The sequence below is a fragment of the Dipodomys spectabilis genome, unplaced genomic scaffold, assembly GCF_019054845.1.
Source record: "Dipodomys spectabilis isolate Male_0828 unplaced genomic scaffold, ASM1905484v1 ptg000147l, whole genome shotgun sequence".
Lineage (NCBI taxonomy): Eukaryota > Metazoa > Chordata > Mammalia > Rodentia > Heteromyidae > Dipodomys > Dipodomys spectabilis.
The window spans coordinates 5939448-5966654 of NW_024870824.1; the positions used below are offsets into that span (position 1 = coordinate 5939448).

The 27207-nt window shown below is 36.4% G+C and overlaps 1 protein-coding gene across 1 annotated transcript in view; it reads left to right on the forward strand.

The window, feature by feature from the left end:
• Ctnna1 (catenin alpha 1) overlaps nt 1-27207 on the forward strand; it is a 144264-nt gene that overhangs the window by 56782 nt on the left and 60275 nt on the right. Inside the window, exon 7 of the mRNA XM_042692034.1 lies at nt 755-958. Coding sequence (XP_042547968.1) covers nt 755-958 — 204 coding nt within the window. The remainder of the gene's footprint in view (nt 1-754; nt 959-27207) is intronic.

Genomic DNA, 27207 nt, shown 5'->3' on the forward strand with positions numbered 1-27207 from the left:
ACCTACTTAGCAAGTATGAGGCACCAAGTTCAAATTTCAGTACTGCCAGAAAAATTTTAAGGAACTCAAATGTATTTGCAAAGACATTTCTCAGTATGAAGAATTGTTTTCAGGGTATCTGGTTGACCTTGTAGCTTACTGATGATCAGACCTCATTTATCAATGGCATTTAAGTACAGTCAGGGAAGGGAAGATGAATTGAAGGCTTTATTCTTACTAGAGTAATAGTAACTCATGGAGAGACTTGGTAGGGAATTTATTTTTCTTAGAGAATACTAGTGCTCTCTATGGAAAGAAAGTTTCTGATTTAGATTTAATAGGATAAATTTGAGACTAAATTGCTTATAAATCTTGTGATACAAAGAAGGAAAGGATAGTGAAAAATTATAGTAAGTACATTTAATCTGAAACTTTGAGGACAATGCTTAAAAAAATTTCTTTATAGTTCTCATTTGATAATTTGAATTAGTTATGCATGTTCATCTTTAGATGTTTAGAGTATTTAATAAGAACATGATACATTTGTGTTTGTATTTTGGTATCATACTTTACCTAGACTATTTGACTTTGAGATCACTTCTTTGAGAAGTGATGATCCACCATGGGCCAGCTTATATGATATGTCCCTTCATCTGCCAAGAAGGATGCTTTTCATTTAGGTGATAAATCTTGATGTTTCTGATTAGCACTTTTTTTGCCTTCTTAAATAATGGAGGAACAAGAAATGAGCATTAACATTTGTAACACTTTGCAGAAACAAATTATTGTGGACCCCTTGAGCTTCAGCGAGGAACGCTTTAGGCCTTCCTTGGAGGAACGCCTGGAAAGCATCATTAGTGGAGCTGCCCTGATGGCCGACTCATCCTGTACACGTGATGACCGGCGTGAGCGAATTGTGGCAGAGTGCAATGCTGTTCGCCAGGCCCTGCAGGACTTGCTCTCTGAGTACATGGGCAATGTGAGTGTCAAAACTTCTTCTTGAACTAAGCTATTTATGTCTAAAGAATGGATAAATGGTTTTATTTTAAACTTTCAAAATTAGAAAAATCATAAAATGAGTATATATCCACTCTTTATCCGGATTTACCAATTAACATGTAGAGATGTGTGTATATATGTATATGTATTAAACCTTTTTGTTTGCTCTGAAACATTTTCAGACATTGATACTTCTACATATTTCAACATGCATCGGATACTACTAAAATTTTTATTATAACTAGGTATGCATCTGTGTTTGAGCAGAAAGAAATGCTCAAAACTAATTTCTTAGATATTCATAGTTTCTAAAATATGTTTCCTGAGCTCTGTAGAATACAGTGGATAATTGTCATATAGTGCTATATGATACAAATGAGAAGTTACATTTGCAAAAGAAGTTTTTAAGGTTTCTGTTTAAAAACTAATATTGTGAGCTAGGAGTTGGTTGCTTATTCCTGTAATTCTAGCTACTTAGGAAGCTGGGATCTGAGGATTGTGAATAAAAGCTAGCCTGAGAGAATCTTATCTCAATAACTTCCAAGAAGATTGGAAGTTAAATTGTGGCTCAAGGGCTGGGAAGGTGGCTCAGTGGTAGAGCACTTGCCTTGCATGCTCGAGGCCCTGGGTTCGATTCCTCAGCACCACATAAGAAAAAAAAAAGCCAGAAGTGGCGCTGTGGCTCAAGTGGTAGAGTGCTAGCCTTGAGCTGAAGAGCTGAGGGACAGCGCCCAGGCCCAGAGTTCAGGCCCCACGACCGGACCCAAAAAAAAAAAAAAATTGTGGCTCAAGTGAGCTAGCCTTGCACAGAAGCTCAGGGATAACACCCAGGCTCTGAGTTCAAGCCAGTACCCACTCCAAAAAAACAAAACAAAAATGAAAACAAAACAAGAAACCACCCCCTACTAGTATTGTGATTTTTTTTTTTTAATTTTTAATTTTTTTTTAAAACTTTTTCTACTGGTACTAAGCCTGGAAACTGTCCCTTAGGTCTTTTACTCAAGACTGACACTCTCTATTACTTGACCACATAGCTCTACTTCTGGATTTTTTTTTTTTTTTTTTGCTGGTTAATTGGAGGTAAATGTCTCATGGACTTTTCTGCTCCCACTAGCTTTGAACAATAGTACTCAGATCTCATCTTTCTAAATAGCTATTATTGTGAAACTTGACGAATTAATTCAGTAAGTTATAAACTAGAGGAAAAATAGTCTCTAACAGTAGTGCCCCTGCTCTGGGCACAGCTCTGGGATGATGAATTGAAGGGCCTTCTTTTCTACCTGAAATCTACATTGATCACGGGAATATGAATGTGTTTTAGTTATGAGATGAATGTGATTGATAAAATGGCCTTGATTAGGTATCTTACCTTGGTCTTAAATTTGTTAATCTGTTTTCTTCATTGTGTATGTTTATTAATACCAATAAAAACAGATTATCACACATCTTCCATAAAATGATTGTGAAAGAAATGTTAGTGGGTACAATGATACCACTACCTACAGCAGATGTCTTGGGGAATTATATCATTCTAAGTGCTGTATAGGCTGGCTGAGTTCAAGTCCAATTTGACTGATGTGGGCTCCCATAAAAACTCATTCTCAGTTAAGGATGCAGAAGATGAACTTTTGTTAAATTATCTTGATCCTTTTTGTATAATTGCTATTTACCTTTTTATTCACTTGTATGCCTACATAAGTGAAAGGGTAGTGATGAGTCATCATGGAATTGCTAGGTGAAGAATGTGTGTTTCTTGTTTGTACCATCTCGTGAAATTAGCAGCACCTTTTAAGTCATTGATATGTTTTGATATTAGATAGTCTACCCAAGAAAAATGAGATTAGTGATACAGTTAAGTCAAATAGAAAGTAGTTGATAAATCACAATGGGAAAGGGTGATACATTTTTAAAGTCCTTATCCATGCTTGAAAATTAGAAATATAAAAAAATGGATAGGTTAAAAAATGGCATCCAATGTTACTCAGTAAAAGAACAATGATTCACAATGTATACAGATCTGCTATTATTATGTGCTGGAAGTGACATAGAGTATCCACTGCAGATAGGATTAGGGAACTATTTTGAAAATACCCTTTGGTGGAGAAGAGGGTGTGATAAATCTGAAGAGCTTCTCAACTGCTTTACAAGATACTTGTTGAGTCCTAGGGATACTCAGACCCTCTGGCCAGTCACTCTTGGTCATGAACTCTTTGATTTTGATTATCCTACTATAGGTGTATGGTAGCACTTATTTTGAAATAATGGAGACCATGATATGCAACAGTGGTTTTTTCTTTTTTTCTTTTTTGTCTTTGATGGTTCTAGCTTTTGAATTCAGGGCTTTGGCTAGCTATATTTGTGTTCTACTGAGCACACTTCCAGACCTGTTTTCACTGGTTATTTATTGCTTCCTTCCCAAACACATGCTTGTACTGTGATTGATTTATATTTGGCATCCTGTCTTCTTGCTGGGATGACAGACATGTGCCATTGCATCCAACTTTTCTCTGTTGAGATGGAGTCTCACAGACTCTTCTGTTTGAGCTGGTATCATACTTTAGTCCTCCCATTCTTACTTAGCCTTCCAAATACCAGGATTACAGTCATGAATTTTGTCATTTTTGTGCCGAGCTTGATGTAGCATTAAGTAGAAATTAGAACAGTATTTGCTATTAGGTTGAAATTTAAGTATTATGGGTAGATAGCTGTCTTAAAGAAATTTTCTTGAGGGCTGGGAAGGTGGCTCAGTGATGAGTGCTTGCCTTGCAAGCATGAGGCCCTAGGTTCGATTCCTCAGCACCACATGAGCAGAAAAAGCTGGAAGTGGTGCTGTGGCTCAAGTGGGAGAGAGAACTAGCCCTGAGCTGAAGAGCTGAAGGACATCATCCAGACCCAGAGTTCAGCCCCACGACTGGGGGGAAAGAAAAAAAAAAGAAATTTTCTTGAGACTCAGAAATATATTTTAGGAGATGAACTCTAGGCTTTTTTTTTTTTTTTTTTTTTTGCTGGTCGCAAGGCTTGAACTCAGGGCCTGGGCTCTGTCCCTCAGCATTTTTTGAGTTGTTTATTAGAGCTAAGAATCTCACAGACCTTCCTACCTGGCCTGGCTTCGAACTGTAATCCTCAGATCTCAGCCTCCTGAGTAGCTAGGATTACATGCATGAGCTAACAGGCATTTTCTTTTCAAGTTAAAAGTCTTTCATTTCCTTTTTAATTGACTTATAAAGTGAATAGGCTCAATTTGGTCAAGATGCAGTGGAGTGAGGTCATAGGTGAAAGGCAGTGAATCACGTTTGAAAGAAACTCAGAATGGTTAAAGACTATGAAGAACAACAAGCAACTGGGTATAGATTATTTTGCTTATTCATGAAGCGTTTAGAAACATTCTAGAACCTCTGGGGACAACCATACAATCAAGTGGACATCTTGTCACTGAATTTCATAATGAGCATGTGTCACATGCAAAACTGTTTTGCATAGAAGAATGAAATTTTTTGATTCCACCTTTCTGGAACAGATGTGTTGTCTATATAAGATTGGAGTATTGTTGTAGTACCTTTAAAATTCCATGGTAATATAAGGAAAGAAATCCAAGAGGCTTCCTGGAAGATTTGTTTCATAGTTAAATTTTTAATTAATTAAAAAAGATTGACTTTGACTTGATCATTTCTGTTGAAAAATAGATAAATAATGATAGTGTATGAACTTTGGTTACATGGACCTTTATAGAGCAAGGCTGGAAAGACCTGTCTTCATTTTCTCTCTTTCCTGGGTTCTCACTAATTACTACTACTACTACTACTACTACTACTGCTACTGCTACTATTTTCTTTGTGGGGTTTGAACTTAGGGTCTTGTCCAGGTTTTTTTTGTTATTGTTGTTGTTGGTTGTGCGTCTTGAACTCTGGGCCTGGGCGCTGTCAGCTCTTCAGCTCAAGGCTGGTGCTCTACCACTTGAGACACATCACCACTTCCTGTTTTCTGGTGGTTAATTGGAGATGAGTCTCACCGGCTTTCTTGCCCGGGCTTGCTTTGAATTTCTATCCTCAGATCTCAGCCTCCTGAGTAGCTAGGAATACAGGTATGAGCCACCGGTGCCCGGCTTGTGCAGGTATTCTACCACTTGAGCTTCACTTTCAGCCCTTTTTGCGTTAGTTATTTTCCAGGTGGTGTCTCAGATTTTTTGCTCAGAGAAATCTGGACTTTCATCCTCCTACTTACACCTCCCATGTAACTGGGATTACTGATGTCCAGTTTTTTGTTGTTGTTGAGGTAAAGTCTTGGTCACTTCTTGCTTAGACTGGCCTTGAACCTCAATCCTCAGATTTCTACATTACAAGTAGCTGGGATTTTAGACATGGAAGTAATGTGCTTAGTTAATGTAATCACTTTTATAAATATATTCTTGTCATAATTTTTTTGTGTTCTTCCTGTGCTTCTAATTGCCAACTGCTACTGTTTTTTTCTTTAAGGGAATGATTCTTTGGATACACATTAGAGTCTCTAGGGAAGTTAAAAATCCTGATGCATTCGGGTTTTATTTCAGACTAATTAAGATAGAAATCTAGGGTCAAATTTAGGTATCAGTATTTAAAAGATTTCTAGGTGATTTCCAGAGTACTACTGGTAAGCCAACTACTGCTTTGATGTTTTATTTCATTTGCCATTGTCTTTCTTCAGGCTCTCTTTATTCGTGTCTGCTTAGACCAAGTTAAGCTTATATATCTTAAGTAGGGCAGTGTTTGTTGTATTCTTGAAATTCCTTTCCCACTGTTTAGCCCAATCTGATCTTTCTTCATGGCTTGCATTGTTCCCCATCTCAAACTGTACCACTCCTACATTATTTCTTTGGTGCTTGAATTTTCCCACCTTTTCTGAGTTGTTAATTGTGTTTCCTTTATCTAAGTAATTTCTGAAACTAGGTTTTTAGCTTTTGGAAGACCAATTTAAAACATTCTTTTATAGTCCAGTGTAATGCTAGAAGTACTCCGTAAAAGCTTGCTTAATGAACTCATGCTGACTTGGAAGAATGACTAAAATGAACAACTTTGGATATTTATGATGCTAAGGATGCATTACTGGAGGAAAATTCCCCTAAGATCTGGCCCTTAAGAGCCTTGAATTTTATTGGGAGGGGAAGAAGAGGGATGAAGGCTATGGGTGGTTTACCTCCACTTCTTGATGATCTTTTGGTATACAGATGACATTTTTAGAAAAAAAAATTAAACCAAGGCAATCTGAAATAAATCATTTGGGAAAACGATATCTTAGATCAGAGTGGAGTGAATTGGATCCATCTGGTGAATGCCAGATTCCCTTTTAAAGGCTCCAAGAATCAGGAGGCAAGCAACCTTAATGTTGTTGTTTATATTGTGGTTTGAAGAATTTGAAGATAGTAAAGTGGTCTTGGCTCTATAGCTATCTTACTGCTCAGATTGAAAGAAATATTGATGTAACAAATTGACCTTGACATGATATTACGAAAATTCAATAGATGAGACAGTACAGATTTTGTGATCCTTCAGTGGATCCTTGTTCTACAATGATTGTCTGGTTTCTTTAAAATGTGGTTATTGTGGTTAATTTTAATTTGCTTCTGATTTGTCATCTTAAAGTTGTTCAGGGTGATGGTTCTATAGAGAAAAAGAAAAACAATATTCTTGGGTTTCATTTTTAAAGGCTTACAAGTGTGTGGATTGAAATTAAAATGTAATAGTCAGGTTAATCCTAATACTCAAAAGGATGCAGAGAGATCAAGACTAGTTTGGGTTATATAATGAAGCCTTGTCTTAAAAAAAAAGAAACTAAATTTGGAAAAAGTTGTTAATGTTTTGTTCTGTATACAAACATTAAATTATTGACCTGATGTTAATAGTTTGCTATCAGATTAATGGTTTAAGCTTTCTGCTTCTTGAATATAGTTGACTTAGTCCAGTTGTATATTGGAATATTCTCTAAGTTTACTTCATTATCATGAAAAGCCTTCTAAAGAGCCCTATACATAGTACAATTCTTAATCTCATGACCTTCATACTGCTAAGTGATAAGCTGCTGCTTAGTTTGTTTCTTCCTTTTTTGCAACATATATTTTTCTAATAGTAGAACTTGCTGGAACCAGGTTTACTTATCTTGTACCCTTCAATCCCTGACTTCACATAGAACAAATTACTAGATCCCATCAGATAATATCTGTTTAATACATTATTTGATACATAAAGTATACTCAATCTTTAAGTTTGGTATGATTTAGTTTTGGTTTAACAGCATTGCCCAACTTTTTATTTTCATTTATTACTGATTGGGATTAGAGCTTGGTGAGAATAGTTAAATGCTTTGGACTTGAATAGTTCTAGCTCTGTGCTTTTGGTATCTTATTTATTAGTCATATCTGACTATTGAGCATTTAAAATATGACAAATCTAGACTGAGATGTGCTGTAAAATAAACTTTTTTTGTCAATCATGTAACTTGAACTCAAGCCTTGGGTACTGTCCATAAGCTTTTTTTGCTCAAGGCTCCCACTCTACCACTTTGAGCTACAGCTCCACGTATGGTTTTCTGGTGATTAATTGGATTTTCTGATGATTAATTGGAGATAAGAGTCTCACGGACTTTCCTGCGTGGGCTGGCTTTGAACTGTGATCCTTAACTTTCAGCCTCCTGAGTAGCTAGAATTACAGGTATGAAACACCAGTACCCAGCCTAAAATATACTCAATACTAGATTTCAAAGACCTAGTATACAGAAAAGAATGTAAAATAATCTCATTGATATTAATAAAACATGCACATCTGTTTGATAGTTCCATCTATGGAATAACCAAACAGCTAAACTGAGAAATGAATATGGTCCAAGATGGTACAGCCACTCTTTCATGTTATAGCTTGCATTTCTTTATACTTGAAATTAGCTTTAAGCAGAAGAAATGGCAATTTAGGATAAAATGCCAAGCATTTGAATATGCATTTTTGAAGATGCATTTTTTTTTTTTTTGTTTTGCTCCCAAACATTGGACACATTGGTTGTAGGGTCTCAAAAGAATGCTTTAACTGGATTTTTTTTTTGGAATTCTACATAAATATTTAAAGAGCTTCATTATGTTATATTGGGTAGAAAATTTTAATTTGATTTGGTAGTAGTTTGAAATGGAATAGAATGTATAGTGTGCAGTTAATGTTCACTTTCAAAGATCTTTTGAAAAGATGCATTATTACTGAAATAAGGGAAGAACTCAATTTAGATGCTAATCCCTTCTCAGTTTTGCAAATGATTTCTTGGAATCTCTTCAGCATAGACAGAGCTTCCTAGCTTGTCTCTATAAAGTGGTTTTTACTGCTTTATTTTGTGGCTGCAGTTTTTTAATCTTCAAAATTAGAATAGCTTAATATTTTTTATTATAAAAGTTTGGTGCTCATAATGTACAATCTTACTAGTCATTTTTTTGTTTATAGCATTTTAGACTTAATTCTCAGTATCTGTATACATATACAATTGTGTCTGTTCTTTTTCTTCATTTTGAAAACATTGTTAGGATTATTCATGTTATACTGCTTACAATTTGTCAGCCATTGTGCAAAGAGACATACTTTTTCCTATTTTATCCCTATGATAACCCTATTGAGAAGTATCACTGACTTTTTGACTGGGCTAGCCTTGAACCAGGATCTTCTTGATCCTCTTGATCTCCCTCTCCTGAGTAGTTATGATTACAGACATGAGCCACTGTGCCTCACTAATCTTTTATAGATATGCAGTGGAACATTTTTGTGCATAACAGTTATTACACTCAAGTCATTTAGTAGGCCCATTCTGTGTGTGTGTGTGTGTGTGTGTGTGTGTGTGTGTGTAAGTAAAGAGGACCTAAAATCTACTCTCATAACAAATCTTATGTTACTAATTTTCACCTTTAATAACCAGGTTTTGTGTGTGTGTGTATCTGTCTGTCTGTCCTTGGGCTTAAATTCAGGGTCTGGGTGCTATCTTTGAGCTTTTATTTTAAAAATTTTTTTGTTCAAGGCTAACACTCTACTACTTGTCACAGCTCCACTTCTGGATTTTTGTTTTGGTAGTTAGAGATAAGAGTCTCATGGATTTTCCTGCCCAGGCTGGCTTTGAACTGAGTCCTCACATCTTAGTGTCCTCAATAGCTAGGATTGATTACAGGTGTGAGCCATTGGCACCCAGTGAGTAACTAGCTTTTTATTCTGTTTTTGTATATTGATTTTTTTCTTTTATAATTACATATATGAGAGACCATTCAGTATTTTTTCTCTGTGTTATTTTACTTAGCATAAAAGTCCTTTCAGGTTCAATCATGCTTGTACATAGCATTTACTTTGGAAACTCCATTTGGCACTAATTAAGGTATAGTTTTACAACGAAGAGTTTGAAAGATCTTCTTACTGTGATGTCTGTCCCTAGTTTTATGTTGCTTTTTTAGAGGGTTGAAGCTTCCTGTGAATGCTACTCTTCCTTATGAATTGTAATGTTTAATAGACAAGTTGTTAACCTTTTATGTACAAGAAGGTACGTGTTTACATGTTAGATAAAATGGTGCTGCCTAAAGAAGCAATAGTGGAGTGGACTTTTGAAATAAGGATGATGGAAGAGACATGGAAGCTTGCCCATTGTCTTGTTGTAGGTGCATAGGGGTTTAGCCTTCTTGAGATTGCAGTTAGACTCTCCTTGGTATCACTTTTTCAGGCAGGATTGAAAAGATTTTATATCTAAAAAATGTTTCTGGTTGAATGCTATCTAACTACTTGGGAAACCAAGAATGGGGGAGGATCTTGGTTTGAGGCTATTCTGGACAGAAAAGTTGGTGAGACACTTCCCCCAACCCAGTAGATGGGCACATTAGTGTGTGCCTGTCATCCCATGTGGGAAATTGAGAATGGGAAAATCAAGATTCCAGGCACAAAGTGTGAAATTCCTTCTCAACAGAAGGAAGCTGACTGTGGTGTGTCTGTGATCCCAGCAACTTCAAGAAGTCTAAAAGTAGATGGTGGATGGCTGCTCAAGTACATTCAGGGTGGAAACTTGAAGTCCTGTCCTAAAAATAACCCATGTGTCATGTGTTGCTAATTATTTAAAATATGATTGTTTGTAAATAGCAAACTTGTAGTATGGGAAGCTTCTTATTTTATCCAGGATACCTATATGTTACAAACATAAAAATAAAAGCATATCAGTGATAAATTCTTCCCCTCTTTTTTTTTTTTTGTTTTGATTTTTAAAGTTTGTTCTTTTTACCTGGGTACTGGTGAATCATGCCTGTAATTCTAACTACTCAGGAGGCTGAGATCTGAGGATCATGGTGGTTGAAAGCCTTCTCAGGCAGGAAAGCATGAGATTTTTATCTTCAATTAACCACTAAAAATCCAGAAGTAGATCTATGGCTCAAGTGCCAGAGTGCTAGCCTTGAGAGTAAAACCTTAGGAACAAGTCTAATACCAGTAGCCCCCATCTCCATTCCCCCCCCCCCCCAAAAAAAAAACCAACAAAAATAAAACCAAGTTTGCTAACTTTTAATAATTAGGTATCTTAGAGGACTTAAGGTAGTAAATGAAATCTCATTGTGAGAATGGAACATAAATAGAATTTGTATTTTTTTCTTCTTTTTTGCCTTCTACCAGCCTGTCTATCCATTTACCTATAATTTATTTTATTTTACTTTTGCCCCACCCACTAATGTCTCCCATTTATTAAGTATAGTTATTTTCAGAGATGCTGTTTGGATGTTTTCCATAATGGGAAGTCCATGATGAACACTTAGTTTTCTTTTTTTTCTCTCTCTCTCTTTTTTTTTGTCAGTCGTGGGTCTTGAACTCTGGGCCTGGGCGTTGTTCTTCAGCTCTTCAGCTCAAGGCTAGTGCTGTACCACTTGAGCCACAGCGCCACTTCTGGTTTTCTGATGGTTAATTGGAGATGAGAGTTTCACGGACTTTCTTCCTCAGCCTGGCTTTGAATCTCCATCCTCAGATTTCAGCCTCCTGAATAGCTAGTATTACAGGTGTGAGCCACCAGCACCCGGCTGAGCACTGAGTTTTCAAAAAGTCCTTGCCAGGGAAATTTTCTCAATTCCCATCTACCAGGAAATTTCTTCCTCTTTGATTTCAGGCCTGCTCATTTAAAGGTTTCCACTTTGGTTGGCAAATTCCTTGGTCATACAATCAGAAAAAATTTATGTACTGTATATCTCCATTCTTTATTTTGAGTTATGTCTATGTTTACATATGGAGGCTACTAATTAAATACTACTTGCCAGTCACTCTTTTTGTTCATTGTAAAGTAGAATATTGTATATATAGAACCCAAAACCGTTGTTTTCTGTTTGATCATTCTTTGAATTATGGCATTATAAAAATAATGGCACAACTTGGAAACTTAAAGGAATGTATTTCCTTTGAATTGGTTTATGCTCATATAACATCTGATCAGTAAGTTCATACAAGTCCTATTTTTCAGATCGGTTGAAATGATTGGCATCCTGTTCTGGTTTTACCTGTTTAGAACAAATTGTAATTTTTGCAGTTTATACTAGTCTATTAAGTAGAACACAGTGTGGTATCTTATAGCATGACTTTCATGCTAATTATCCTTTAAATTCAGATATAAATGTCATTTGTAGGAAGGCAATTTTTTTTGGCTTGTTCTTTGTCAGAGATTTTGTTTAGTACTATGTACTGGTATAAGACAATATAGGTATTTTATAAAGAAAATCATAAAGGTTGGGAAGGTGGCTCAGTGGTAGAGTGCTTGCTTTGCATGCATGAGGCCCTGGGTTCGATTCCTCAGCACCACATAAGCAGAAAAAGCTGGAAGTGTTGCAGTGGCTCAAGTGGTAAAGCACTAGCCATGAGCCGAAGAGTTGAGGCATAGCGCCCAGGTCCAGCGTTCAGGTCTCAGAACTGACAAAAAGAAAAAAGAAAAGAAAAATCAAAAGTACTTGACCAATCATACTTGCTATAATCATTATAATTCATATGTAACCAGATGTGGCAGTACATGCCTGTATTCCTAATACTTGGGATACAGTGGCAGGAAAATTGCAAGTTCAAAGCCTATCTGGGCTTTGTAGTGAGTGCAAGTCTAGGCTTAATAGTGAAATGCTATTTCTAAAATATCAAAGAAAAACGCTAATAAAAACTTGTATAAATGTAGCTACTCAGGAGTTACAGGTAGGGAAGATTATATTTGGAGGTCAGCCAGGGCCAAATTAAAAAAAAGTTTACAAGACCCCATTATAACAAAAAAAACTGTGTGTATGGTATGTGCTTATCCCAGCTACAGCAGGAATTCTAAGATAGGTAGATTATGGTCCTGGCAGGTGTTGGCAAAAAGTGAGATACTATCCTCAGAACAATTAGAACAAAAGAACTGAATGTGTGGCTAAAACTGTAGAGTCCCAGTCTAGCAAGTGGGAAATCCTGAGTTCAATCCCTACTACCAAGGGGGGGTGGTGGTGGTGGTGGTGGGGAGTAAAGGATGTTTCATCATTATTATTATGCCTAATTAAGTAGATGTCACCAACTTGGCATGCTTTCACCCTTCAAAAGGGATTTGTCTGGCAACTGCTAGTAGGCCTCATTTTATCCTACCCAGCAACCTACTTTTTAATTCATAGGCTGGGTAGATAATATGTATATCTCAATTAGAGTATTTTGGAAATTTGTATGGGTAAATAATAGGAAAATGATGCTGTAGGAATTTAAAGATGAAATAATGCCACCCTAGAGTCCTTGTCAGAATTGGTCTTGGTAAAGTGAATTTGTGGGTAAGCTGCATCATGATTAGATAGACAGCATGTAAAGTGACAGTGGGCCATGCATTTAATATTGGGGATGGGTATAGCTAAGAGGAGTATTCTGGGCTCCATTTCAATGGTCCTGAGGCCAGTTGCCAAATTATACTTGGGCTTTTCTGCACATGTGTTCTTTAAGTGGACACTTTAGCTCTAAATTTGGATTGAGCACCTTAAATTCTCAAGAAAAGAATTAAGTATATGTGTGTGTGTGTACATCTGTAGTTGCTGAACAAAAGCAGAACTTTTTCATTAAATTAAAAACAAGTTTTTTTTTGAGACAAAGTCTTCAAGGCTGGCCTCAAAGTAGTGAACTTTCTGCTGCTACTTCCTGAGTACCGAGATTACAGTTATTAACCAGTACATCCAATTTGCCTAAATTCTAAATAAGCACTTTTTTAGAACATAAAAAAATAGTCATTGCTTAATCAGTGTTCTTCAAACATTTCTGGAACCATGGACTTTGTCTGAGTTGTATTGTTAAAACTCTTATATGTAATAGAGAAAAAAACTTGGCATTAAAAATCGAATTAACTATTACATAAGTTAGTAATGATTTTTTGTGGTATGGTTTTCTGTGAATGGAATTTAATAAATGGCAGTGATAGGTTTTTTGTTGTGAGCTGGAAATGGGCTTATGGAAGTTTTCTATTGTGAAGTTGTCACAGATGGTTTTAGGTGGCTTAACCACATCGTTTGCCACTAAGGTTTCAGATTCCTTATTTTTATTATTGGTTATTAAATGACATGTGCCCAAGCCAGGTGTTGGTGACTCATGCCTGTAATCTTAGCTACTGGGGATGCTGAGATTTGAGGACTGCTGTTTAAAACCAGCCCAGACAGGAAAGTCTATAAAACCCTTATCTCCAGTTAACAAGCAAAAACCCTAAGTAGAGCTGTGGTCCAGGAAGCAGAGTGCTAGTCTTGGGGGAGAAAAAACTCAGGGACAGCACCCAGGCCTTGAGTTCAAGCCCTTCGACCAGCGCATACACACAAAAGACATAGCCAGGTGCCATTGGCCTGATATCTAGCTACTCAGGACTAAGAGATCAGAAAGATTGCAATTCAAAGCCAGGCTGGGCAGAAAAAGTCTGCAAGACTCTTATCTCCAAAGCAGCCAACAAGCAATTAGCCAGGCTGGAGACATGGCTCAAGTAGTAGAGCATGTCAGCTGAACTGGTTAGGCCAGCAAGTGTGTGTGAGGCTTTAAGTTCAAACTCTGGTACGTGGAACTTATCAGTCAAAAAAAGAGAAATGTCTCATGAGTAGAAAGGGTCTTATTTGGGGCTGAGAAGGTGGCTCAGTGGTAGAGTGCTTGCCTTGCATGCCTGAGGCTCTGGGTTTGATTCCTCAGCACCACATAAGCAAAAAGAAAAAAAAAAAAGATGGAAGTGGCGCTGTGGCTCAAGTGGTAGAGCGCTAGCCTTGAGCTGAAGAGCTGAGGGACAGCGCCTAGGCCCAGAGTTCAGGCCCCACAACCGGACCCCTCCTCAAAAAAAAAAAAAAAAGGAAAGAAAGGGTCTTATAAGCATCCAATCTACTGTTGTCTGTCTCTCTTGTTTCCTTTCTAATTAAGATTTTTATTAATTTTAGCATGCATTAGTTATACAAGGAGGCTTTCATTGTGACATTTTTATATATGTGTACAATAAAACTGTCACTTTCCCCTTCTAAACAGTTTCAACAGGTTTCATATATTCACATGAACTACTTTGGCCATATTCATCCTTGTTTTCCCTCTCCATGTTTTTTTTTTTTTGCACACTCCCCCTTTGGTACTCATTTTGAGGTACAGAAATAAGAATGAAGAAATATGGCTTAGGAAGAGTATCTAACATTCTTTAAAGCCAATTGTTATTAGAAAGCACTGGAACAAGTATAGAATTACTTATATTAGGATGGACAAAGGCAGAAAGGAAAAAAAAAAGGTTGATATTCACTGGAAAGTAGGTGAAGGGAGAAAGAATAATGAATAATAAATTTAGAACCAGGAATTAGTCTGTAGGAAAGAGCAAACAAACCTCTTAGTTTAGTGGAAATGAAGAACCATTTTACACAAAAAACTGCCTAGCAGTCCTTCTCACAGACATTGTGAAGCTTTAGGATATCTGTCTCCTTTAATTTGCTACTATTGTAGAAAGTTACTGCATTATGAAGCTTACTTACATAACTATAACCCCTCTGATATTACCCTTAAAATAAATTAAAAAGCTAGGACTGACTCAGATTCTAGTGATAAGGGATTGTAGAGAGAGATGTTTGTTCATCATCATTTTTCGAAGATGGATTTAGTCTTTGATATATTTCCTGGGGCCCTCAAGAAAATGAGCTGCATGAGTAGAAATGAAGAAAACTATTCCCGTTTAGCCTCTAGACAGTGACACATTAAGAACTAATGACTGCCAAAAAGGAAATGTCAGCCTCTAAGCTAGTCTACTTTTTTTGGCAGCTGAGAATCCGGTGAATCAACAGTTTTAGGGGGTGTATTTAATGTGGGTGCAGGAAGAGAGTGTCTAACGTTCTTTAAGTCTCTGTTAAGATCAGCACAGTTGGACTTGGAGCCTGTTCTGTCTAAACCCACAAAGAGCACATGTATGTCAGAGGGTAAGGGTGGTTATTTTGTTGTCATGTAGATAATATTGGATAAACGACTGTCTCCTCCTCCCCCTTGATATTGGAGTTTGAACTCAAAACTTTGTACTTTGTAGGCAGGTGCTCTACTTCTTGACCCATTCCTCCAGCCATGATGGGAGACATTCAAAAATATTTATGGACTTAAGGCATGTAGTTTTAATTACTAGAAAACATGAGAAGTAGTGCATTTGTATGTGTGTGGGGGGCATACTTTTAATTCCCCTGGTTCCCTGTTCATAACAGGAGATATCGAAGAAATGGATAAAGTTGATCCTGGAGTTAGAGAATCAAATTTTGATTGAATATCTACTATATATACTAAAAATAGAACAATAAAATTTTAGCCTCTTAATTTATAACCAAGTATGACCAAGTTGCCTTATATTTAAATTTTAACTTGGTCATATGTCTTGTGCTATAACAGTGTTCTAATGTTGATTGTGATAATAGTTGCATATATCTCTGAATGTACTGCAAACACTGACTTGAACTTTTTTGTGTGGGATACTGGGGCTGACTTCAGGCTTTCATGCTCTAACTTGGCTTTTTTTGTTCACAGATGGCATTTTACCACTTGAGCAGCACCTCAGGTTTTTTTGTTTTGTTTTGTAGGGGGTTGGTGGTGTGCCAGACCTGGAACTTGAACTCAGGGCCTGGGCTCTGTGTCCCTGAGTGTTTTTTTTTTTTTAAATTTTTCTCAAAGTTAGCACTCTACCTCTTGAGCCACAGCTCCACTTTAGGCTCTATGGTTAATTGAGGATAAGCAATTCACAGATTTTCTTGCCTGAGTTGGCTTTGAATTGTGATCCTCAGATTTCAGCCTCAATAGCTAGGATGGCAGGCATGAGCCACCAGATCCCAGCTTAGTTTACCTTTTTTTTCCCCTAGTTAATTGGAGATAGTCTCCTGGACTTTTCTGCCTAGGCTTTGAACGAAAATCCTAGATATTACAGGTCTGAGCCATTGGTGGCAGGTACTTGCACACTTTTAATGGGTGAATTATATGTGATGTATCAGTATATTGAAAAATATAATACATAATATATATAATCACGCTTTTTCATGTATGCTAATGATACAATGAGCATGTTAGATTATATTCTGGTAGTAAAAGCAATTTGATCATGGAGAGTGTTTTTCCTATTTTGAACCCATGTCTGTTATTGTCATCAGAATTACATGAGCTGTGTTACAAGTCTATAATGTATACAGAGTTGGCCTCTTTAATCTCCTCTGTTTTTATATTGTATGACTTACAGTTTTTTTTGGCAAGTTCTTAAAAATTGTTTAAAAAAGATCTCAGCCTCCTGAGTAGCTAGGATTACAGCATGAGCTACTGATGCTCAGCTGCATTGGTTATTTTGAGATAGAGTCTGCTTTTATGTCCAGGGAAGCGTGGATATACAAATCAAGCCTCCTACTTGTGCCTTCCCACCTTGTTGGGGATGACAATACACACCACTACACTGGCCATTAGCTGAGGTATAGAGTCCCTTGAACTCTCACCTTCCCGTTCCCTTCTTTGGCTCTGAAGTAGCTAGGATTACAGGCTTGACTCACTGTGCCTGACTTAGAGTCAACTTAATGCTAATATATAATCTAGTTTGTGTGTGTGTATTCAGAGAAATTCTTGCGGTTTAAAAGGAAATTTGCTTTATAGTGGCATCTTAACTTTATTTGAACTTAAAGAACTTGCATAAAAGATGTATCAGAGGTATTTTAGTAAAGTGGTTTGTTTATGCAACATCAATTACATCACATCACAATTTCACTCTTTTTTTCTTCTGTGGATAGTTGTAGTTCAGTAGTATAAATTTCCAGTGATGTTTGGTGCTGCAAGGAGAACTAAGCTGCATGTGTGTCAAACAAACTCTTCTTTGGTGATGTATAGGTCAGGTTTGGCAGCTTCACTCTATATAAAATTAAATAATCCTAAGGGTTTAATCACAAAAGTTTCTTCAGTTCCCTTGTAGATGCTTGGCAACAAATTTATAAGCAGAAAATGAGCCTCACTACTCTGTGTACATAATATAAAAGTATAGTCACTGACGAGAAGTCAAATTAACCATAATTAGTTCTTTTTCCCCCCATTAATGTTAACTTGTTCTATGCTTTGACACTTGTATCCATGGGTGTTTGCAACTAGACCAAACTATGACAGGCACCAAAACCAGATTCATAAGGGAATAAATTTTCAAAAATTATTTTAAGCTATTCCTGCAATTAGGGAAAAACTGACATTTCTTTTTAAAGCTGTCATCATTTCTTTGTCAAAGTGTCAGTTGAAAAAGTCAAATATAATGCCTTTCCACACTTTTTATTGTTGCTTTATTTGGGGATATTTGTTTTCTTCTCTTCTCCTCTCTTTTTTTTTCTTTTCTTTTTTTTTGAGAAGAGAAACTTGATTGTGATTTTTCATACACTATGGCAGAAAATAGGAAAGATAAGTTTGGTAGAGATAGTCACCCTCAGATCAGTGTGGGTAGGGTGCTAATGAGGGTTATTTTGTGGGAGGATATCTCTAATTTGATGCTCAGGGCAGAGAATATATTTCACTGCCTCAAGTAAGTCTACATTTGGGCAGCTTCTAGCGCTGCTGTTACTGCTACTTGGAGCTAGATAAGAATGAAGTTGGTATTTCTTTATTTGGGAGTGAGGAACTGGAGGTAAAAGCTGAAAACAGTAACAATTGTACAGAGTAAATATATCTCTTGTTCTGAAGTTGGCAGAGATGGTTACTGTTACCTCTGTTTCTTTAGATAAATCAGGTAGCTTTTCTGTTTGAAAATCTCTTTGCAAGTGGTCTTGCTTCTGAGATAATCAAATTTCCCAAATTTGAGGCTTTCTTTTTCAGAAATGTTTGAACTACATTTTTAGTAGTACATGTAAGCGATGCATTGTTGTTGTTCGAGGGATTTTTTGTGAAGAATTGTTCTAATATTTAACAACCATACTATATGTGAAAAATTACCTAAAATTGCTCAAATCTTTGGCCACAGCTAGGAACAGGGGATAATGACAGTGCCTGTGTACGTGTCATAATTGTGAGGGCATTAAACAGCACCATGCTACTTCCATTAGTATGACTAATCATTTACTTTATAATTGAATGGTTCAAATTCAGTTCCTCTCCTTTTTAAAGCTATCTTAATTTCCAGTTATTATTTTTTATTTTGTAGAAAAAAATGCATTCATCATTCTGTAGAGTAAAAGAGTTTATTTTCTATTTTCCTTCTTTTTTCTTTCAGTAATAGATATACTTGGGGAATTTTCTCTTTTTTATTTGTTTTCTGGTAACAATGGCTAAAGACTATATTAATTTTGGCAATTATGTCCCTTATTGATGGTTGCAAAGGTTATTTTATTGCTCTTTGTTAGTCTTAATTGTCTTGCCTGAAGTAGGTGGTCTTATTCCCAGATTCATATTATGTTCTTTACTATTGAAGTATACATTTTGCTTGGGTCTGATATACTTCTGGCAGGAGGAAGCAAGGCTAAGATTATCAACATTCCTTCTCTGAATTGAGTTTTAGATAGGCATCTCTGTGTGAAATCTCTTCATTATTCATTCCCATTCCTTTTTATTTATTTGGATTGCATTTGAAATCGACTTTTCTATTTGAATAGTATAACTACATGTGTTTCTCTTGCTTGTTTTCTATAAATTGTATTTATATTTCTTTATTAGCTTATTATTTTAAAGAATCTCTCATGCTAGAAGAGAAGCTGTTTCTAAATAAGGGTTTTATTATTCAGAGTACTTATATTCTTGAGCTGGTTGAATAATTAACAAAAAACAAGTTTAGATTTTGTATATGATTGAAAAAGGCAGTGGGACAGGCATTTTGAAATTTAGAAGAGTTCTTTCCTTTTAATATTAGATTGGGTCTCTAGAGCTCTAAAAAGACTGGAAAGAAGTTCTTTTTAGGACAGATCCTTAGTTATGGTGAACTGACTTTGAAGTAAGACATTTAGGCTAGCTGATTATCATCATTCTTTACTTGCAAAATATGAAGTTTGCCTTCTGATGTTATCTGTGGATAACATATGCTTGTTGGATTAGTAGTTACTGCTTCAGAAATGATACCAAAAACTAAGAATAATATGAGAGCATTTCACACGTTGTCTTTGTGTAGGTTTTCTTGTCTTCAGCCGCACAAAGAGTACTGATGGGAGTCATTGATATCTGACTTAGTAGTTTATAATTTCTACACCAGTTATACTTTAACACATAGCGTAAATGCCATATATGTAAATAGGTTAAAGATTTTTCTGATTTCTTTTTAATGGTTATTTTTCCTTATATTTATTGTAGTTATTTATTGTTGATGTGGTACCAAGGAATAGAACTGAGTGCCTCATGTATGCTAGGTACGCACTCTGCCACTAAGCCACATCCCCTGCTAGTTCTGATTTTTTTTAACCTTAAATTGTGTTATATTATTTGGCAGTCTTTACTATAATTTACTGATTTCTGATTTCTGCCCACTTTTGTCTTTCCCCTGGCATTTATTTTGCTGTTATGGCCACTGAATCTTATACTACATTGTTTCTTTTGTCCAACTCCTTTTGTTTCCCTTTGTTTTCTTTCTAAGAAAGCTATTTCTCATCTTTTTTTTTTTTTTGCTTGTCTGCTTCTTTATTATAGATATTTAATCCCCGTGCCTCTATTCTTGTTTTCGCTCATGGAATTATTGTGTAGTTCCTTATTGCAATAAGCTCTATAAAGCATGTCTAGAATGTAATCATTGTCTTGTTTTATGTCTGAATTGTTTTTCAGTCAAGTCAGATTAAGAGTACCTTGTTAGATACTATTCTTTACAATACAGAGGATACTAATATTTAACAAATAATTAATAACAAAATTTTCAGTGACTGTTAGTAGTTTCTGTTAATATTATTGGACCTTTAACTTTAGCCATGCAAAAAGAATTTTATATTTGAGCTGAGTACCATTGGCTCATACCTAGCTGTGCAGGAGGTTGTGATTTCAAGGCAGTTTTGGCAGAAAACTCTTGACAGACTCTCACCTCCAGTTAACTAGCAAAAAGCCAAGCTGGAAATATGATTGGAGTGTTAGAGCACCAGCATAGAGCAAGAAAGCCTAGAAAGTATGAGGCCCTGTGTTCAAGCCCAGCACTGGCTTTAAAAAAAAAAAAAGGAAAAGGAAGGAATAAAACAAGGAAGGTAGAGAAAGGAAGAATTTTACAGCATACTGAGCATTATTTAACATTATAATAAAAATTAGCCACTGCAATTTAAGAAGAAAATGTTGAGTAGACAACTCAAGGCAATTTTTATCATGATGATCTCTGCCATCCAACTTCAGGAGTCTTCCTCCTTCCATCTTGGGGTTTTTTACTGGTAGCTGATGATTCTTGGCCTTGTCTGTATCTTCCATACTTTTCCTGTAGTACCTTCAGATGTTAATTTAGATCTTTGATTTATTTGTATATTGTGAGTTCTTCTGGCAGTATTTTTTGAAGAGGATTTTGCTAGTGTGTATGTTTTTGTTAACATACACTAAGCTTTTGTTAAAAATCAGATGGCTTAATTAATTTTGTGCCGGTCCTGGGGCTTGAACTCAGGGCTTTGGTGCTGTTCCTAGTATTTTTTTTTTCTCTCCTTAAAGCTAGTTTCCTATGACTTGAGTCCCAGCTCCATAACGTCCATATTTTTGGTGGTTAATTTGCAATAAGAGTCTCATGGACTTTTCTGGCTGGGCTGGATTTGAACTGATATCTTTGGATCCTTAAATCTCAGCCTTTGAGTAGCTAGCATTATGTAGGAGTGAGCCATCAATGCTCAATTTGATTCTGTAGTTTAGTTTGAAGTTTCATATTGTGATACCTCCTTTTGGGGGGAGGCGGGGAGAGGAGGCTATTTGAGCTCTTTTATGCCGCCATATGAATTTTTGGATTGATTTTTGTATTTGCAAACAATGATATTGGGATTTTCATGGATATTGTGTTGAATTTGTAGATTGGCTATTTCTACAACATTCTACCAATTTCTGAGCATAGGGGGTGGTGGTGGTGGCTTTCCATCTTCTAGTCTCCACAGGGTTTTATAGTTTTTATTGTAGAAATCTTTTACCTCCTTGTAACCATCATACTTTCACCAAGCAAGAGAACCAGCTAGCTCTTATATCTCCTATATATACATAAATATAGTTATGGATGTGAGAAACTACAAATTGACCAGTTGAACAAAATGAAGCACATGCTGGCTGGGTTGATTTTCTGCCTGGTTTTCTGCCTGTTCCCTAAAAATGTTTATTTTGATCAATTATCCTCCTTTTGCTGGGGGAGAGGACAATTGCTATGTAGCTTGGAATGTTATTTCATCCTTGTGCTTACTCACCATTGCCTGAGGGTGTTTGTGGAGCTCATACTTCCTGCAGTATTTGGTAAGTAAGGAAAAGTCTGTAATAATCTGCCACTTTCTTAACAGAGTAGAATGGGTATCTCTTGTGTTAGATGGTCCCAATCTGGATTGATTAAATAAAAAATACAATAAAATCTTACTATCTGGTCATCTAAAAATTTTCAAAGGTTGCATAGAAGCTGGAATTGTCAAGGCTTAATTGTGCTGAAAATGTGGAAAGAGAACAATATTTTCTTATTTATGACATTGAAGAACTTTAATAATTGTGACTTCTGAAACTAAAGAATAAGAAAGCATTTGATTATAAAGAAGAAGGTACAGACATGGGCGTTGGAATTTGGGTAGGCAATGAAGTATTTTTTTTTTCATATAGATAAAAGATTTTCCTTTCATTTTTTCCTTTCCCTTTTGCTTTCCTTACTCTTTTTTTAAAAACTATCTTTAGTTGTACGAAGGGGTTATCATTCAGTGTATTAGTTTATAAGTACAATGTATCTTGATTGATGCATTGTTCACTCCCTCCCAAATCTACTGCTTCCCTTAATTTTCCTAATTTCATAGGATATGCATTGAATATTATACTGCATTCTTCCCATGGGAATGAAGTAATTGTGAAACCCTGAAACTTGTGAGGCTGTGTGTGTGCGTGCCTGTGTGCTATGGGTGTGAACTCATGTCCTGGGTGCTGTCTGAGCTTTTTTGCTTAAGGATAGTACTGTATCATTCAAGCCACAGCCCCACTTCCAACTTTTTAGTTGTTAATTGTAGATAAGAGTCTCATGGACTCTTCCTTTTCTCTGGTTGGTCCCAAACTACAATCCTTAGATCTGAGCCTCCTAAGTAATAGTCATGAGCCACTGGTATCTGACCTTGTTGCTATTTTGAAGGGTAACCTTTGAGATGTCCTACCTCATCTTCAATTTCTGTTATTTAGGTGAGAGGTGGGTAAAGGCTTGGAGTTCTTATTAGAATTGTTTTGGCAGCCATGCCACACGGTTTTAACAAATCTAGTAGTGCCATTGAGATTTCTAACAGTGAAGCCACTAATGAATACTCGTACATGAAAATAAACTTTCAAATAAGATTCTTTTGTAGTATGTGAGAGAGTAAAATTGACAGGTTTGTCACTATAGTACTTTTGCATTTCTGTTTAATATTTATACCATGTTAGGAAGTCAGATATTATTGTTCTAGAAACTTGAAAATTTATATTGTTAACATATAAGTAAATGATTAAGATAAGAAAAAGAGGTAGATTTTATTAAGGTGATTGGGACCCAAGTTAGAGCTTTTCCTTTGTCAGTGGCCTATTGTTTCCTAAGTAGAAATTTATTTTGCTTTTTCTGGGCTTAATCCATACAAGGATGTCTTCATTGAGATTTGAAAACTGTAAATAGGAAGCATCTTAGAGAGTTGTATCTTAGAGACTTGAATATGTGTGTGTGTATGTGCGTGAGCGCTCGCACACGCGCATACATGGGTATATACACACTTCCATAATAGCATATATTCACACTTTTACATCTGAAATAAACATGGTCTATCTCTATCTGAATATTTTCTCCCTTTTGCTTCAACCTGCTTCCAATTTCTTTTCAGCATTGAAAAGAAATTGATTATTGATTATTCGCCTATCCTAAAGACTCTCTTCTGTATCCATCTCCTTTAACAGCCCTTTTATGATCATGGAAGTTACAGATTTGTTTTTCTTTATAAAATGAGAAAATATCTTTCTAAATATCTAAATTTCTAAAAATCTTTCCAGAATATATCTTTCTAAATCACTTTGATATGCACATCCCAGCTATCTCTGAAACCTGGTGTGGTTCTTAGCAACTGTTAAGCTTACTTCCCAAAGGAATGCTCCCTGTCATTTGGACCTGCTGTGACCAATCCATGAGTTATTGGGAGCCATCTGTCCTATTAGTAGAGGCTCTCGATACTACCGTATTATTCAATTCAAGGTTGACTTTGCTACTACATTTGTAAGTGCCTTTCCTGTTTTCTAAGCATTAGTAATCTGGATGTACCTATTGAATCCACATTTTTGGGTTTATTCTTGCATATTAGTTTTAGCTTTTATCTCCACTGAAACTGCTAGGTCATTTTCCTGATGGAAGGGACATAACCTCTTAGCATTTTGTATGTTAATGTGTGTGTAGTAGAAATTGAAGAAACACTTCTTGAATTACTTAAGAACAATTAGTAATAGTAGCATAAAAACAACAGAAGAACTCATTCTTTAGTGTTCACTGTCTGCCAGAAACTGTAACTGCTTTATAGACAATCCATTTACTCATTAACAACTGAATTTGTACTGTGTGTGTTTTAAAAATCTTTATTGAAAAGGTGATGAGCAGGGGGTTACAGTTAACATAAGTAAGGTAATAAGTACATTTCTTTTTTAACAGTATTACTTTCTCCCTCATTTTCTCCCACTTTTCACTCCTCAACACTAGTTCATTTCCTGTATAAGGCTACATAGCTAGTAAGTGGAGTTACTTACTACACTTTGAACCCAGCCTTGAACTCATTGACCACCATGCAATACTGTATGTCTGACAGAAAAAGGATAGCATGTTAGATTCCCAGTATCATAAATTATAATTGAAAAATTTCTAGCTACCAGTATTATGAAAATTTTCTCAGTAGGAACTGTGCATACATACCTACTCACCTACTCACCTTCTTGAGTCTGTTTAATATTTTGTTAAATTTAGTACTTTCATTCAATCCTGTGTCCATATTACTGTTTTGATGCATTTCAAATTCTAAACTCTGTAACTTACATTGTTACTAGAGTTTTTTGGGGTGGATGGATGCACAGGGAGGGAGACAGTACTGGGTTTTATTTTTATTTTTTAGGCCTGAGATTGAGACTTGAACTTGGTTCAGTTGCTCTATCAACTGAACCGTGCTACCAACCCCAATACTGGGTTTTATGTGTACTAGGCATATACTCTACCCCCTGAGCCATGCCTCCAGCCCCATTTATGCCAGGCTGGCCTGGACTATGATCCTACTATTTACATTTCGTGTGTAGTTGGGATGTCACATGCAAGGTTTCATGAACTTTTTGTCCAATCTGGCCTTGAACAATGATCCTTCTAATTACCACCTTCCAGGAGATTTATAGGCCTGAGCCATTGTGCCTGACTATAAAATCCTTGTACTATGAATTTTGGTCAATGCATATATCTTTTAACCCCTTCCTTCTGTTAAGATAGAGAAAATCATATTAAGGCTTAGTCCTTTGGTTTTTTGAATAGATATTTGACTGTCTTGTAATTAGTATATATCCTCCAGAATTAAAGCCTGCTTTTCTGATTGTCTATCTCATGGTCCCATTGGTTTTTTAGTTTAATATATTGACTTCATTGGCTAGTGTTATCTCTAGCACCTACTAAAGCATGGAGAACATATTCAGGTTTGATGAATCATAGACTGGTTATTGTGTTTTTTTCTAAAGCAATTGTAGATTTTTTAATTAAAAATATTTGATACATAATGTTTCATATTATTTTTATAAATAAAGCTAGCATATTCCCATTAGCTTTCCAATTCAATTTTGTTCGAGTGGCTTTGAATCTACCTTTTGTGTCTTGTCTTTTCTTTTTTTCCTTCCTTCCTTCCTTCCTTCCTTCCTTCCTTCCTTCCTTCCTTCCTTCCTTCCTTCCTTCCTTCCTTCCTTCCTTCCTTCCTTCCTTCCTTCCTTCCTTCCTTCCTTCCTTCCGTCCATCTTTCATTCGTTCGTCCATCTGTCCGTCTGTCATGGGGCTTGAACTCTGGGCCTGGGCACTGTCCCTCAGGCTCTTCATCTCAAGGCTAGTGCTCTACTACTTGAGCCACAATGCCACTTCCAGCTTTTTCTGTTTATGTGGTGCTGAGGAATCGAACCCAGGGCCTCATGCATGTGAGGCAAGCACACCCCCTCCCCTCTTTTTTAATGGTGACTACTATTTGATGTTGTTTAAAGATTACGGATTTGTTAGGCCTGGTGAATGTTACTTAGATGGCCAAGGCCAACATAGTGATCAAACCTCATTGTCAGTAAACAACTATTCCTTAGACCAATCTAGGAGTAAGTGTGGATCTGTGAGCTTGTTTTTCATTTATACTCATTCTTTTGTTGGTTTGGTGGTCTTGTTTTAGGCTTATAATAGGGTCACAGCTCTGTTTTTTTCTTTTTGGTGGTTAGTTGAAGAGAAGAGTCTCATAGACTTGTCTGACTGGACTGGCTTCAAATCATGATCCTCAGATATTAGCCAGCTGAGTAACTAGGATTACAAGCATGAGCCACCAATGCCTGCAACTTTGTCCTTCTATGTATGTGATAACTTCTAAATGGATTTGATGAGAATGTAACTAGGGTTTATATAAGCCCTGTGACAGTTTGTCTTTTGATTCAACTCACATCTAATTTTAAGAGAGCTTAGATTGGTGTCTAAATGACTGTCACTTGAGCACTGTACTACCTTTTTCTTTTCTTTCTTTTTTTTTTTTTTGAGACAGGGTTTCATGATCCTTCTGCCTCAGCCTCCCAAGTGCTGTGATTTCTTCTGACGCTTCAAGATTGCTATACCAAAAGGATAAAAAATCCTGACCATGTACTACTATTAGCTTCTTACAGAGAGTAATAGATAAATTTTATGTTGGCAGTTTTAACTTAGTGATTAAATGGACACTATTAGTTGGAAGTTGATAGCAAGTATTAACAGTTTTGTCCCGTGTTGGCCTGAAGGGATTATCAAGAGAAGATATGGTAATGTAGCAAACCAGACTTAACTTGCAGATGTATGTTGAGGATTGTAGATTCTTTTTTTTTTTTTTTTATTTGTGAACATACTGTACAGAGGGGTTACAATTACATGGGCAGGATAATGCGTACATTTCTTACCTAGCATTGCAGCCTCCTCCTTTGTTTACCCTTCCCATCCCTTCCCAGCTTCCCCCCTCCCCCCGATTGTAGATTCTTAATATATGCATCTAGTATGGAATAGTTACTGATCCTCATGTCTTTTTTTCTTATTTAAAGCACAGACCATAGCAGAGCATAACTCCACATAAAAGGCCAGTGTTTTTTTGGCTGTATAAAATCTTGACAAAAGGGCTGGGAAGGTGGCTCAGTGGTAGAGCGCTTGCCTTGCATGCTTGAGGCACCACATAAGCAAAAAAGAAAAAAGCTGGAAGTGGCGCTGTAACTCAAGTGGTAGAGCGCTAGCCTTGAGCTGAAGAGCTGAGGGACAGCGCCCAGGCCCAGAGTTCAGGCCCCACGACCGGACCCTTCACCCCCCAAAAAACAACAACAAAAAAATCTTGACAAAAATAGAGTGAAATTTTAGGGCATAGGTAAAGGAAGTAAGGATTATTTCATATCATCACCCCCAAAATTGTACATTTCTATA